The 16274-nt window shown below is 39.4% G+C and overlaps 1 protein-coding gene across 2 annotated transcripts in view; it reads right to left on the reverse strand.

The window, feature by feature from the left end:
- The window catches only part of LOC127656262 (dysferlin-like), a 122670-nt gene that overhangs the window by 71968 nt on the left and 34428 nt on the right, over nucleotides 1-16274 (reverse strand). For both annotated transcript variants that reach the window (XM_052144501.1, XM_052144510.1), the window contains 2 exons: nucleotides 14452-14539; nucleotides 14260-14337 (listed from right to left, as the gene is read on the reverse strand). In XM_052144501.1, the coding sequence (XP_052000461.1) occupies nucleotides 14260-14337; nucleotides 14452-14539 (166 nt within the window). The remainder of the gene's footprint in view (nucleotides 1-14259; nucleotides 14338-14451; nucleotides 14540-16274) is intronic.

Raw genomic sequence — 16274 nt, forward strand, 5'->3', positions numbered from 1 at the left:
CACTTCGGCATGTGAAGTCGTGTGGCTAGGATTCGAACCACCAACCCTGCTATTAGTGGTCAACCCACTCTACCACATGAGCCATGGTCTCCTGGTCTGTTGACACCACCTGCATCTCCTGGTAAATTTGCACTGCCTTGGTCTCTAGATCCTGGGTCTCCATCAGAGTCTCCTGCTCATCTCTAGGCTCCACCTCACATGCTGACTCCACCTCACCCGCCAGCTCCGTCCTGGCATCCAGCTCACCCAACGGCTCCGCACTCGTCTCCTGGTCATCTGCCGGCTCAGCCCTGGTCTCCTGGTCACCTGCTGGCTTCACCCTGGTCTCCAGATCGCCCATGGTCTCAAGCTTGTCTGCCAGCTTAAGCTCATCCACTGGCTCACCTGTGGACTCTCAGTATGTCTCTAACACCCCTGTGGTGCCCTGGTCCGTATTTTTTGTGTATGGCGATCAGGAGCCCCCATTTAAAGGGGGGGAGGTTGTCTGTCATGCATAGGACTTTCCCCAAGCAGCCAGTAGAGGTCACTAGGAGGTTGGAGTTTTATTTTGAAATATTGTTTATTGGTTCTTGTCTTGTCTCAGTATTCTTTTTTTTTTCCTTTTCTGATTGTTCTCCAGCCGTGTCTTGTTAACCTTGTATTTTGTATATATTGCCCTCATGTTCTCAGTGTCTTTGTTAGTTATTAACCTGTGTTAGGCTGTAATGTAGTTTTGCAGTTTTGTCTTCTGTGAGTTTCTCTAGTTTCTTGTGTTTTCATTAAAACTGCATTTAGATTCTTCTTTCTGCAAACCTCATGACTCTATCATAAAGATATATTAATTCAATGGCAGTAAATTGTTAATAATTTATTGATTCCACCCAATTCTAAATTATAATCGTTCAATTTTTTCATTCTAAATCAGCCTACCATTTGTTATGTCTTCCAGTGTTTTCAGAACAGATAACTAGCCACTAGCCAGGTGGCTATAATTACACTGAAGATGGAGCAGTCTCAATCTGCATTTACAAAAATTACTTCACTTTAAGGAGACAAAGGACAAATCATTACTATGCAATGTACAGCCTGATCTCATGTAAATGACATGACTATGGCAACATTTTTGCAAAATGAAATTATGTGCTTCATTGCACATTTCGCTGCAGCTTCCCAGTGAAATATCCAGGGGTGCCAAAAGCAAGGGAAATGGTGTTGTGATAAGAAGAGGATAATATTAATGTTAGATGGAGGTGTTATTGAGCACAATTTACCTCCCTAACCTAAAAAATTAACATACACCTAACCAACTGTGTCCTAAAAACAAATTAGTTGTAAATAAAAGACATCCTTACCTTAAACAAACACCTATACCTAACCAATAATGTCCTGAAAGCTAATGAGAGGTACATAAAACAGACATCCTTACCCTAAACCAACATCTAAACCTAACTGATAGTGTCCTACAAGCGAATGAGACATGAATAGTACATTTTCTGTAGCAACCACATAATTTTGTGTCACTTCTATTACATTTTCGGTTCACATGTCAGCTTACATGCTTAGCTGGGCTCGAGCCTTGGTGTTTTAAATGTAAAGTCCAACACTCTCACAGTTAGATGAGCTACCAGCAAGCTAATCACATTGGAATTAGTGTGTAAATGTAGGTGGGTCTGTGATACAAGCATTAAAATGTATCATTTTTCAAATTATGCATTACAGTAAGTGTTTAAGTATCCTTACATAGCAGTGTGTCAGTAATAGAGCGAATAAATGTCTATAAAGTCATAATCAGCTGTTGTATTCGTGATTCGTGTGAAGGTGAATGTGGCAGCGGGGGTGTGGTACAACCGCCCGTCTGGGAGAGAAAGCGGTAAGGGCGCTTGCACTTGAGCTAAATTATGTCTAACACCTGTGTCTAATTTCAGTGAGCATGGGGAGAGCGGGATAAAGTTGGCGACAGAACCTCCAGTTAGAGAGAAGAGAAACACGTGCCAGTCTAGTGTTGGCATGATATGAGAGAGTCAGAGATCTGTTGTTGAAGCTGTAAAGTGCTAGAGATTATTAATTAAAAGCTGTACCTGAGAGACGAAGAAACCAGTTTCCTGTGTTCTCCTTCCCCTCCTGGCCTGAAGTTTGTTACAGTGAATAAAACAGTTGTTGTAGCACCTTTAGTGTTAATTTCACCAAGAAACTGTAGCAAATATGCAGCACGTAAAACTCAGTTTGCAAAGGTAGCAATGTAAACTAAGCCATCCAAAATTAAATATATTGTGTCCACTGTGAACGATTCTACTTCAAATCTTAAGCATTTGGAAGTGTACATGTTTTCACAACTTTACATATATACAGTTGGCAACACATCATACACTGGGGCTGTGTATAGCATGGGGGCAATCGATTACAGTACCTTAGTTACTCATTCATTCCTATGAGAACAGGGAGAAATATCCTAAATATTTTGCTATATTAACAATGAAAAATATAACGAAATGCTGATGTGTAGTTTTTTGCATTTTAGACAAAGCCAAAAAACCCGGAACTGGTTTTTGTATCACCTTTCAACTGATAAATATCTAAGCCTAAAGAAGTGTTCTGTGGCTGCAGTCAACAATATGCTGGATATGTGGTTTAGTGTGTTTAAGAAACATTTGAGCGGATTCAAGACTAAATCAATCATCATATCATCACAACAGTGGTTCCAGCAGAGACATAATGATGAGTTAAGACCAGAGAACAAGAAAAGGTTCCTGAAAAAGCATGACATTATCGAAGTGTAGTGCTGCTTATACTGGTTAATGAATTAAACTTCCCTGATGATATTGTGATTACCGTTGGGTTTGACAAAGTGTTTAATTGATAAGGTTAAGTTGCTGTAAAATGTTTAGGTACACAGTACTTATCTCAATTTGCACTGTCTTTACTGCCAAACAAAGTACTTATTAAGAAGAAACATTAATAACAATAAACTGCTTATAATTTAAGCCTTAATTGTTTTTACATTGCATATGACGGCATTTTTCGTGTTTAATAAAAAACAAAATTCCCACATAGTTTTTAAATCCCCTTCTTTGTGTTTTTTGTGTCTAGTTTTATAGTCTACAATTGTAACCCTTCCAAAGTTTAAACCTAAAAGGTGTTTATGATGATAAACAAATGTTAAATATTTTAGATTCCAATCGAATAATAAAACATTAAACTGAAAATTGAAAATGTACACTTCTGTCCTGAGAGCGCTGAACTGTATGGATCTACCTTTGCAGCTCAAACTCTGAAAGGGTTGAAAAACAGTTCTGGGATTTGTCTTTGTGGAGCGGAGGGGGGCGGGGCCAGGTCGGAATATCGCGCGCCCGGTCCCCAATCGGCCTGATGAGGCGCGCAAGGAAAAAGGCGGCCGGTGACGATTGTTCGGGGGAGAGAGAGAATTACGGGCATGTCCATCATGTGTGTTTGTTTATGTGTTTTTGAGTTTTCATTAAATTATTATTTATATTGACAAGCCGGTTCTCGCCTCCTCCTTGCCCATCCTTTAACTGTTTTACAGTCTTAAGTGCAAAAACTACACAACAGCTTTCTGTCATGTTTTTTGTTCAAATCTATTGGATACTTCTCCCTGTTTTTCTCATAGGAATGAATGAGTAACTATTTTAACATGGCTTTGGTTTCCCACAAGAGTGGGTGGGGCTTCCTTGCCTACAGTATCTATTGCATATCTAACCAACTCAATTTTGTTTTGTTCTTCAAAAATGTTATTTAAATCTGTCATTGATCAGAATCACAGAGGACAACATGAAACTCCCTTCGTATTTGTACACTATGTAAATACATTGTGCTCTGTGCTTTTGAATTTCTAGACAAAAGCACCACTCAAACAATTAAACCATGCAATGAAAAAACTTTAATTTTGTCAGAAATATTCTATTTTAAAAGTTGATTAAACTATCAAATATAGAAAAAGTTGAGATTACTTAAAACAATCAATAAAGTAAATTGTTATGCCATGTATGTCAAAGCAACTTACATTTTTAAACAGTGAGCACAATGTCAAGTTTGGTGATGAAGTTAGTACTTACAGGCTTTTGAGCATGCTCAGTTGGATCACTGATGCTTAGTCCTAAGGAAACCATTTGTGGAAGATAATCAAAATCTGTGGAACCCTTGTAAGGTTTAGCATTATGAACTTCACATAGTTGCATCTGCTACTAAGCATGCCAACTGGAGAAGCACTGTGGCTTAAGGCAATTGCTTGCGCTTTAAATTATTTAAGTGTTTTTGGCCAAAGTGTGCCAGCTCAGTGTGTGTTTTTAATGATCCTTTGCTTTAAACAGTTTTTTTTAAGTCACCTATAGGGTGATTACTGTTCACTTTGATGAAGTTTCTTCAGTTATTAAGTTGACTTAAATTCTGAAAGTTTGTAGTATTTGTTAACTACACTACCTTTTAAGTTGGACCAATCATTTGGTATCTTGGTGGGGCTGGCACATGATCTTATGTACAAGTAATGGTCTGCTTAATAGAGAATATCTTTTTATACTGTATCTATATTCAAGATATTTGAAATTAAGGACAGCTGTATACTTGTGAACTTAAAATCATTTATATTTTTGAGTTTGCTGAACGTATTAAATTTGTCACGGTTTGTTCCATTTGTGTTTACTTTCTCTTCATGTGTTTCAGGTGCCGCTGGCTTGTGGAATAAGCATTTCCATGGGGACCCTGATTGTTTCAATGGGAACGTTGATAATGCCAACTTTCAGCTGATGAGCGGCACCTGACCATGGTTTGTTTTCTGCCTATTTTTACCCAATTCAGGTCATAATTCAGGTCAAGGCTGTGAAGCAGTGAGGGTACAGGGTAACTGGTCCGTTGCGGACTATTCCATCGAGTTCTGCACCTTAGCTGCATCCTGCAAATGGAATGATCGAGTGCAGTGGGACCAGTTCCTGCATGGGTTGTCCAATGCCATCCAGGATGAACTTGGACTTGCCTCCCCATTTGATGACCTGGTGTATCTGGCTATAGGAGTGAAATAGAATCTCAAAGCTTCTATGCAGCCAACGTTGTTCTCCACATCCCAAGCTACCTGCCAGGTCATCTGAACTGCAGTCCGCGGTGGAACCCATGCAGATCAGGAAGACACGGCTGTCACCAGATGAGAAGCAGCAGCGCATCACCAAGGGACTCTGCCTCTACTGTGCTGCTGCCGGTCACGTCTCAACAAACTGCCCAGCAAAAGCCAACACTCATCGGTAGGAAGGGGGTTACTGGCGAGCGCAACTCCACTGAGCAAAACCTCCAAACTACGGACTCTTCTCCTGGCTCGACTACAGTATGGACCGACTAGTCATGCTGTCTCTGCTTTGGTGGATTCCAGAGTGGAGGGGAATTTCCTGGATGTCGCCACGGCTTCCAGATGGTGGATTCCAGTGGTCAAGCTGGACGAGCCCATCACGGCCCATTCCATTAGTGGCACGCCCCTGGCCATCTTCACACATTCCACCAAACCGTTCAACTTCATCTCTGGCAATCACTCTGAACAGCTGTCCTTTACCCTGGTCCAGTCTCTGTCAGCACCGGTGGTGTTAGTGCATACATGATTGGAAATGAACAATCCTCACAAAGACTGGCCAATCAATTCTGTTCTTGTCTGGAGTCTGTATTGCCTGTCTTAACTCTGCTGTCTCTCCTTTCCAGTCTTGTGTTTCATTTCAGGATGAACCGACAGATTTATCTGGAGTGCCTGTGGCATACCATGATCTGAGGGTGGTGTTCAGTCGATCCTGCATCGACCCTTACTCATCGCCCATATGATTGCACAATCGATCTGCTTCCTGGTACTTCTCTCCCTTGAGTTTGGTTATATTCGTTCTCTGCTCTCGAGAGGGAGGCCATGAATAAATACATCAATGATTCTTTAGCAGACGGTCTAATCCATCCTTCCTCTTTTCCTGCAGGGGCAGGCTTCTTCTTCGTGGAGAAGAAGGATGGCTCGCTTAGAACAGTATAGATTATCGGGGGCTGAATGACATCACAGTGAATAATCAGTATTCTTTGCCATTGATGTCTTCGGCTTTGGAACTCTTGCAGGGAGCGTCCGTCTTTATAAAGTTGGACCTACAAAATTCTTATCACCTTGTTCGTATCAGAGTCATGAGTGGAAGACAGCTTCTAACACCCATAGCAGGCATTTGAATATTCCGTCATGCCTTTCAGATTGGTCAACTGTATTCCAGGGGCTCATGAATGGCATGTTTCAGGATATGGTTGACCGATTTGTGTTTGTTTACTTAGATGATATTCTGATCTCCTCCCAGAATATCAAGGATCATGTTCAGCATGTCAGCCGGGTGCTTCAGCTACTGCTGGAGAACTGGCTGTTCGCTAAGGTAGAGAAGTGTGCTTTTCATGCGCAATAGGTTCCATCCTGTGTTCATCGTCTCGACCAAGGGAGTGCGCATGGATCCAGTTAAGGTCAGAGCAGTTTCCGATTGGCCAACCCCAGACTCCCACAAATCCTTGCAAAAGTTTCTGGGGTTTGTCCAATTTTATAGGCATTTATTTTGAAACTACATCCAGCTCGCCGTGCTGGGTCTCACCTCCACACGTACTGAGTTTTGCTGGTCCCTGCAGGCTGAAGCCGCATTTTCAAAATTAAAAGAAAGGTTTACTACTGCTCCCATTCTTAATACCCCTGATCCTTCACGTCAGTTTGTGGTGGAGTTGGATGCATCAGAGGTTGTGTCGGAGCAGTTCTGTCGAAGCACTCTTGCTCGGATGGGAAAATGCATCCGTGAGCCTTTTTCTTGCACCACCTCACCACAGTAGAAGAGAATTACAATGTCAGTAATAGAGAATTGTTGGCTGTCAGATTGGCCTTGGGTTAGTGGTGCCACTGGTTGTGTTTTGAAATCGAGACCTCCACCGCCCCTCCAAACACCATTCCACTCAGCTCTCGGATGGTGGGCATGGTGTCCTGGGACAAGGAGGCTAAAGTCTTCTCTGCGTTGCGCAACACCACCTCGCCTGCCAAGTGCCCAATGGGTCTGTTATTTGCCTGCCATACAGGGGCTGCTAGTACCCAGGTGCTAATTAGACAGCGATTCTGGTAGCCTTCGCTAGAGCAGGATGTCCACAGGTTCATGTCCGTTTGTCGTATTTGTGCATCTAGCAAGACTTCCTATCAACCTCCTATTATGATGGACTTCAGAGGATAATCTGATTCCAACTCCAACCATAAGACATGGTATACTTCATATGCCATTGTCTGAACCTTGGATTGAGGATGGACCACACCGAACCTCACCGAAATTACCAGTCAGGTTGAACTAAGATGCACCTCAATGATCTCTGCCTGCATCACATCGGTCTATTGATGGACAACGCTCTTGTAATGGAATACATAGACTATCAATTGCATCAATGTGAACATCTGCAGTTAATCCAGGATGGACTTCAAAGACATTGGTCATTAATCTTACAGTTCATACAAAATCTATGTTTAAACACTGTCCCTTAACACGTGCTTACTTTAATAATTTTAAACCATGACTTGCACTATACATAAGTAATATTGACATTATATTCATGATGTTCTGGCCCCCACAGTGAGTCTGGTTTCTTCCAAGGTTATTTTTCTCCCATTAACCAACATCTTATGGAGTTTTGTGTTCCTTGCCACAGTCGCCTTCGGCTTGCTCACTGGGGTTATTAAAACAATTATTATTTAATTACTTATTTTTATACACAATTAACAATCGTATTTTATCTAATTACACAATGATGACTCATCAACATTATAGACATTACAGTTTTATCTTCTGTTAATGCCTGATCTTCTGTAAAGCTGCTTTGAAACGATGTGTGTTGTGAAAGGCGCTATACAAATAAAATTGACTTGACTTGACTAGCCATGGATTTTGTCACCGGTCTTCCCTTGTCCCATTGCAACATGGTTGTCGTGAACATGGTGGACTGGTTCCCTCCCCAAATTACCTTTAGTGAGGGAGACCACGGTTGAAGTCATTAATCACATCTTCCGCATTCATGGCCTCCCAGTCGATGTGGCTTCTGACAGGGGACCCCAATTTGTACCATGGTTTTGGGCAGAAATCTGCCAACAGCTGAGGGCAACGGTGAATCTGTCTTCTGTTCCATCCCCAGATGAATGGGCAGGCAGAGCGAGCTAATCAAGAGTTTGAAAAGACCATGCGTTGCGTAGCCTCCCATAATCCATCTTCTTGGAGCTCTCATTTAGTCTGGGATGAGTATGCCCACAATTCCTTACCACCATCGTCTACGGGGCTATCACCCTTCCAGTGTTGCCTAGGTTACCAGCCCCCTCTGTTCCCTGCCCGAGAACCTGACGCCCAGGTCCCATCCGCGTACACATCTCTAGCCAGAGAAGCCCTTCTCCGTACTGGTGCATGTGTTGAGTCGGCAGACCATCACGTGTCCAAGCACCCAGCTTACATCTGCAGGCAGAGGTCTGGTTGTCTTCAAAGGACATCCCACTCTGACTCCCTTCTCGTATGCCGGGGTCCAAATTAATTTGACCTTATGGACCGCGCCCTCATCGATCAGTTCCATATTCATCATGGTACCTCTTCGGAGTACGCCAAAAGGCGTACCTGACGGGGAGTACTGTTATGGTCTCGGTAAGGCCATTTTTTTTCCATTTGTGTTTACTTTCTCTTTATGTGTTTCAGGTGCCACTGGCTCACGGAATCAGCGTTACCTTGTGAACCTTTATTGTTTCCATGGGAACGCTGATAATGCCAATTTTCAGCTGACGAGCAGCACCTGACTGTGGTTTGTGGACTATATTTACCCCACTCTGTTTCGTGTTCATTTCTATATAGTTCTTGTGTGTTTAGTTACTCACCAATCTCTCGCTTTTTAAGTTGATGAACAACTGTGAAATACTATGTCTACATAATATCCAGTGACCTTCACTAATGATTGATTCTATAAGTCTGGACCAAAAAAAAAAAACACACGGAAGAGTCTGAGCAAATATATATTTGAATAAGAATAATTCACACCATCTTTTTCACCATCTTGCCATTTTGGACAAAACATACATATCAGTTAAAGAGAGTTTTTTTTTACAATGATTTTGTAAGTGCCTTTTTTTTATTCACTCAGAAGCAGACAAATAGTGAGACAAACAAAAAAAATCATATACATTCTCAAAGTTAGGTCAGAGGTAATCCAAAATTAATCCAAAAGTAATCAGATTTGATTTCCCATAAATATAATCCAAGAGATTATGTTACAGTTTTAGTCATGTTATTTGTAATCAGGACCGGATTACAATTGTAAATATATCTGCCCACCACTGAGTGTAGATAGATGCACAATTAAATAATTTTGCTGACATCTGAGTGTAATTGGCAGCCAGTCTCTCAAACATCAGCAGAGTGGGGCCTATAGCCATGTACTATCTGGCCCAAACCTCTGACTTCCTCTAATCCCCTTCCAGTAGCTAAAGCACTGATGCAGCTTCACATTTTTCCCTCCTTTATAAATATTGTGGTCCATCGATCATTTCACATTACCAAACTCCATCTTAAGTGCACCAAGTGATTTCTGCCTTCATTTGATTTATTCATTTTCCCTCAGAACTCAGAATGCTGTAAAAGAGCTAGGTGGGGTTTTGTGCATCAGGAAACTGACCCCAAACTATTTGTAGATTTGTAATCACAGCGCCAGGCTGATCTGATTTATACCAGGCGTGTATTTTTAAAAGGATCCATGGTGTTTTTTCATCTGTGCTTGCGGGTTCAGAATGAACCTTAAATGCACAGCCGGGCTAGCTACATTTCCAAGATTTCACAAAAAAACAAAAAACAATATACTTCAGATCTTTCTCCACCTAATGTCCAACGAGTCTCAGTCTCTCTTTCTCTCTTTCTCTCTCTCTCTCTCTCTCTCTCTCTCTCTCTCTCTCTCTCTCTCTCTCTCTCTCAATCTTTTTCTTTTTATCATTCTCAGCTTTGGTCCTGTTTTTAGCCTCTATGGTTTTTCCAAGCATAGGAGATTTATACCGGACATCTTTAATGGGTGATAACCAGCGGGTGTATTTTGCCTGTATTTTAATGATGTGGAGCACTCTGGGTTAAAAATGTCACTACCACAATTTACATAGAGCTCTTGCCCATGGCAACAGACTTGCTATGGTTTAAAGGGGGTGAAATACTGCTCCCATGTTGCCAAGATTGTTCTCTTATATTTTAGATTTATATGGACTTTTTTATGTTAATAATAAGTGTCATATTTTAAATGAAAACTCATTTCATTTTTATTAATATGTAATTACAATGGAATAAATAGGGCCAAACACTTTTTTAAATTGTATGTGCTGATTATGGGAGAAATTCTGTGGAATGGATTTAAGTATGGTAAATCACTAAAATGGACAGTAATACAATTATTGGTAGCTGAAAGACATTTAATCAAAACTCTGTGGAAAACCAATGAACAAACTAGATGTATGGGCATATATTATGTGTAGGGCTTGTAATAACTACACTGCACTAGAATATCACTATACAATTCACCAATATACATTATACAACTTTACAATAAACAATTATTAAAAGTCTCACATGGTCTCAAAACATTATAGAAATTTCAGTATATAAAGTATCAGCTAATGTTATCAAGCAATATGAAATTTATTTTTAGAGCACATTTAAAAACAAAAGATGTTGAGCCAATGTTTCAACTGCACAGAAAGCTAAGTTAAAGCGAAGACAAAAAGAAGAATAATAGAACCAAAAATACATGTGCAATGCACATACTTATGGGCACTGGACGATTAGACAATTTCCATTGAGATATACTAGCTTAGCAAAAAAACAACTAGTATCAGTAATCAAAACAACAAGAAAAAGGTAGACTAGAACAACAACATTTACATATAATGTCTCCATGTGTTGTGCCTTTGATTTGTTTTACAATATTTTGCTTTGTTTCACTTCTGTATTTACCTTCTCTTTTCTATATGAATAACATTTTTACATCTCTGCTGCCAATGTCTTCTCTTGCGGGCTCCGCAGTAAATCTGTTTCACTTCCCTTCCCTCTTGGCGGCACTTGACCCAAAGTCCCTTGGCCCAAACTGTGGCAAGCACATTATTTCACCCCTTCTGACGTAAGCTCAGTCATGGTTCTTCTACCATTACGTCTCAAAAGACTTTACTTTTATGATTTTTTTTATTTATAAAATGCCCCTATTATGCTAGGCAATGCTGACCTTTTTGTTTTTTAAAGAAATTCATATAACTGTAATGCTGCTGTGTTAAGCTATTACTCTCAATATGCGTCACATTAGGACTACCCATTGACTTCACTTCGTGTCACCCCATGAGTGCTTGTGCACACTCAAAACTGAAAATATGTATCTTATTGTATGTTAACTTTCGTAAGGTCATCACAACTGAGGCAATGTTCTTTATGCCATTTGGTATTGTAGTTAATGTCTAGAAAGGCATATTCTACGGATGCCAGCCGTGTGCTGGAAAGCCATGCTTTTGCAGGAGTGGCAAGCGCTCAGATGGGTATGTTACTCAGAATCCATGTCAGAAGTTGAGAGGCCATAGTTTTACTCGTACAGTTGGAAAATGTAGATTTTGCCAAAAGAAAGAATGCTGCTTTACAAATTAGATGACAAGGGCATATATTTCTTAGTACTATGGATCAGATTTCATCCAAGAGTGTGTAAAGGCCACCTCACTTGTCCAATGATGGTATCCAGTAGTGTGGTGAATGTATCTGCACATTCATCTTTTCTGTATCTTAAACTATTTGATTTAGTTTAGACCACATCTGACTCCATAATTAATTTAAACTGACTCCAACTGTTAAAGACCACAAAATTAGGTTGAGATTCCAATTGTTATTGATCATTAATTGTGAATTTACTGTATCTTGATTTTGATACTTGATTATTCATATAATTCTATACTTTAACTTGTACACGTTTATTTGGAATCCTGTCGCTTAGGGTCTCATGACGGCCGAGTACACGGATCCCATGTTACACCTGTCAGTTTTGGGTTGATAGCCAGAGGTAAACAACAAATACTATCTAGATAGATATAGATAGATCCCGCAACTTATCTATTTCTAAAGAGTTGTTTTGCTTAGTTCTATAGACTTAATTAAAGTAACATTATCACTAGGATCAACATAGTACCTTTACCCAAATAGTAGTTTTGCTTACTACTATAGTTTCCTTTTACACTTAACTAGAGTAATACAGTTTTATCATTAATCAGAGGTAATGAATAAAACTATCTGTAAGGATCGATCAACATAACGTTCTTTTAGCCCTTACAGTCTATTACACTTAACATAAGACAAATTGTTAGTCAGAAAGTTAAGATTCCAGTTGAAGTGACTCATGCTTTATCAAACGCTGGGCCTTAGTATGTACTAACTCTGATCGCAGATTTGCAGCTATATAGATTTAACGTAATCTTCTAAAACCAATATTTCAGAATAAATCAAAATAGAATCAAGTTTAACAATTTAATAGTCAGGTATATATCATGCCAATTACATAAGGGGGCCCAGACAGTAGCAATTTTAACCATCACGCAAATCACAAAATTGCCCCTGCCCCATTTGGAAAGCTCTGCAAAAATCCCTTTAGTGACATGTTCTGGGTACACGCACGAATACACTGTTGTCAACATGCTCAGAACGGTTTACTTTTGAGGTCGCCTGGTTCTGGATTTTCAAGAAGGAATTTGGGTTCCGGTTTGAAAAAATATATAGGTCTTCCAAATTTGTTTCACTCTCCCTCACAGATATGCGCAAATTGTTGAGATAGGGGCTGTTCACACCAAACATGTTTTTGTTTGCGTATGCTCTGTTTTTTTCGTTGTTTTCCAATGTAAACGCGCTGGACAAACATCCTTGATTGCTTCACTGCGTCTCTTTCTTGATTTCTTCAGTTTCTCATGCAGGACAGACACAAATATTAGACACTGTGTCAAGTTAATAAGAACTTAAATCCATGTTGAGACACTTGCGTCTGCATCTAGATTGTTTTTAGTACAGGTGTCACAAAGATTTAACATTCTGAACAAGTTCAGGTTGCAAAGAGGTGACTGTTACAATGTTTAACATTATTCCAGATTGTTCTGCACCATGCAAAGTTTCAGCGCTTGATAAACGGCAATTATTTTTTTACTTCTGCTCTTGTGGGGCTGCCATGCCTTTTATGTTTACTGTTACAATACTATTACAAATGTTGCCTACGATTCTTATGAAAAATACAGACTTTTGCAACATTGTGAACAATACACTGCAGCATCAGAATATAAACTGCAGGTTAAAGTAAAGACAGGAATATATTACTACTGTATACAACAAATCTTCAAAGTAATAATAGTAATAGCCTACTGTATCATATTATAATGACAAACTGGACAACAATAAATAATTGTTGGGTTATAATATTAATATATAACTACTGAATTCCAAAATGATACTAGGTGAAGTAGTAGGTATTGCACAAATATTCCACGGAAAGGCTATTCCATATTGTAGAGCAAATCTAAACCCCCCACCTCCCATCAGACAATTGACCAGAGGATATGGCTGCAGAACACATTTTGTAGCGGCCCAATCATTCCTAACTGCAGCCATGTCCAGGCGCATGGCATTCTTCTATCTGTGTGCAATTTAAAAAAATCGGGCTGCACATGTTCAGTGAGTGAGCACTCTGATGATGACGAGATTTGTCACACATCCTGTACGTGGTCTGACAGAAGTATGCTTGGACTTAAGTCTACTGCTGTGGGAATGAGACCATTGTACCAGTCACACTGATGCCTTTTAAATTATATTAAACATAGTAATAATAGTAATAGCCTAATGTATCATATTTTTATATACAACGGATATGGTATTTTTGTACATACAGCTCTTTGATGGGTTAGCGGACATTCTGAACTAAAAGGGAGAAGAGGATGAGAGAGGATAGGGGACAATGGGACAGATGTGGAAGAACAACAATGGGTCTCAGGTAGAGATGCTAATTGTGTGAGCAAGTTCATATGTTGATTATCTCTGAAGTTCTCTTTTTTTCTCTCCAGACAACTTGGCAGCAGCCTTACAAGTGAGAAGCCATACATGGATCAATGTTTTCTATGTTTCTTAAGTTTTGATATCATAAAAACTGATACACACTTCTCTTTTCAAATGGCAATCTTAGATGTCTGTAATAGTTATGTTTGTCTAAAGTTTTTCAAAGTGAAGGTGGTATGCGTACCTGAAAAACTGTCCTTATCCATTGCCAGTAGGTCTCTGGCCTGATAGAGGTAGCACCGCAAATGATACAGGGTCCCACCTGAAATGTTTTAGACGAATTAAACAGCAGTGTAGCGAGAATCATCATTGCAATCTGATGTTATTTCAAACAGAGTGGTAAAACTGGCATGGCAAAAAAGCATGTTTGACTTACTATCAAAGAAGCAGGAGATGGTTGGGCGGTTGACACCAAATGTTGTTGTAACCGACTTATCATCGTTCTTTTCATCAACAACACTGCTCTTTTGACAAAAAGAAAAGAAAAAAAACACTCTGAGACTTGTGCTTTGCCAATGAAGATGCATTATGTTGCTTTAACATAAACACAAGACTCCCACATTTTGGTGTTTGGACAAGACAAGACATTCATGTTGGATCAGATATCACAATATTTCAACCAAAAGGGTAAACAGAGAATGTGTTAATGATGACTCTGCTGTCAGTTGTGGAGAGGGCAACTGAATATGCACCACAAACCACTGGCATGAAGCGATTATGTGTCACTACCCCAAGTTGCTGAAATATCATCTTGACACATTTTAAAATCCTGACCTTCTCTGAAGAAGAAGAAAAAATCCCTGATGATGTCTTCTAACCCAGATGAAACTGCTATGACATTTGTGGTTCAGTATATTTACATAACCCAATACCTCTTTACAGTTTTGAGGGAGAAAGAAAATGAAAAGAAAACATGCCCTCCAGAGTGCCCTATAAATCAATAAAACAACAATGTAGGATTGTGATTTAGGGAAACTGTATTGGTGTTGGTTATTATAGGCATGTTGCTGACTAATATATTAACAGCATGCTCAAGTAACAATGACAAACTACTTACAAACCCAATTTGTGCCCTTTTGTGTAAGTTCCTTGGGAAAGAATGCTTCAAAAAAATATGAATGTAAAGGTAAATTATATAAAATATTAATCTATCTATTCTGTGTTTAATGAAATGTTATTTTAGGCAGAGCAATCCATCAACAAAAACTCATATGCCCCAGACTCAAACCACCACATAACCAGCAGCCTGTGCCCAACATCTGCATGTGCCAACCCAGTCAATTATGCCTGTGGGATGGGGTAAGGAGAGCTGGGAGCCAGCAGTCTACTAAAGAGCTTTGGGCTGAAACAAGTGTATTGTAATCAACCTAAAAGCATTATTATAGCCAAAACTACAATCAAAATTCATATTAGTACCTTAAAACTCCAGATATATTGTGGGAGAGGTTGCACATATCTACATTTACATTTATTTATTTGGCAGATGCTTTAATCCAAAGCTCTACCAAAGAAGCTACAGGAACCATAGAAACCTACAGGAACAAGTAGGAAGCTACATACTGTATAGGCAGAAGTGGGTAGTAACGTGCTACCTTTACTCGATAACATTTACTAGAGTAACTTTTTGGGAAAAAAATTACTTTGAGTGTGTCTTATTGTGGGTACTTTTCACTCTTACTCAAGTAAATCTCTGATGTTCTGAAATTACTTTGTTACAATGGGTAGAGTTCCTGTCATTACATTACTGATTTTAATTTAATATGTGTTAATAAATGCGTAATTTATTGAGATTTTTGACAGTGCAACTTCACTGCTGCACGCTGTCACTCGAGTCGCGTTCAACACTACAGCAGCAAGCGTGCAAAACAAACATTCCTTCACTCCACACAATGCCTTCATTTTAAACCAAGACAAGAATATATATCAAGATTAAAATTGCAGTTCCAACAGAGATTGTGTGCATTGTGTGATTGTCTGTGTCATGGTAATACTCATTCATTTTCAGTGTGAATCTGTAACTGTGGGCTCTTATGACCTCAGTTTATAAGTTTGTATTTTTATATCAGTGCCTACTGTATAAATCCTTGTAAACATCCGTGTTAAGTGCAAATGTTTTGCCCTGCCTATTGCGATTGTGAGCATTATACATTTTATAATTTAATTGTTAATTAATCAATTCATTAATACAACAGCTATTTA

This window comes from Xyrauchen texanus, chromosome 2 (assembly GCF_025860055.1).
Source record: "Xyrauchen texanus isolate HMW12.3.18 chromosome 2, RBS_HiC_50CHRs, whole genome shotgun sequence".
Classification (NCBI taxonomy): domain Eukaryota; kingdom Metazoa; phylum Chordata; class Actinopteri; order Cypriniformes; family Catostomidae; genus Xyrauchen; species Xyrauchen texanus.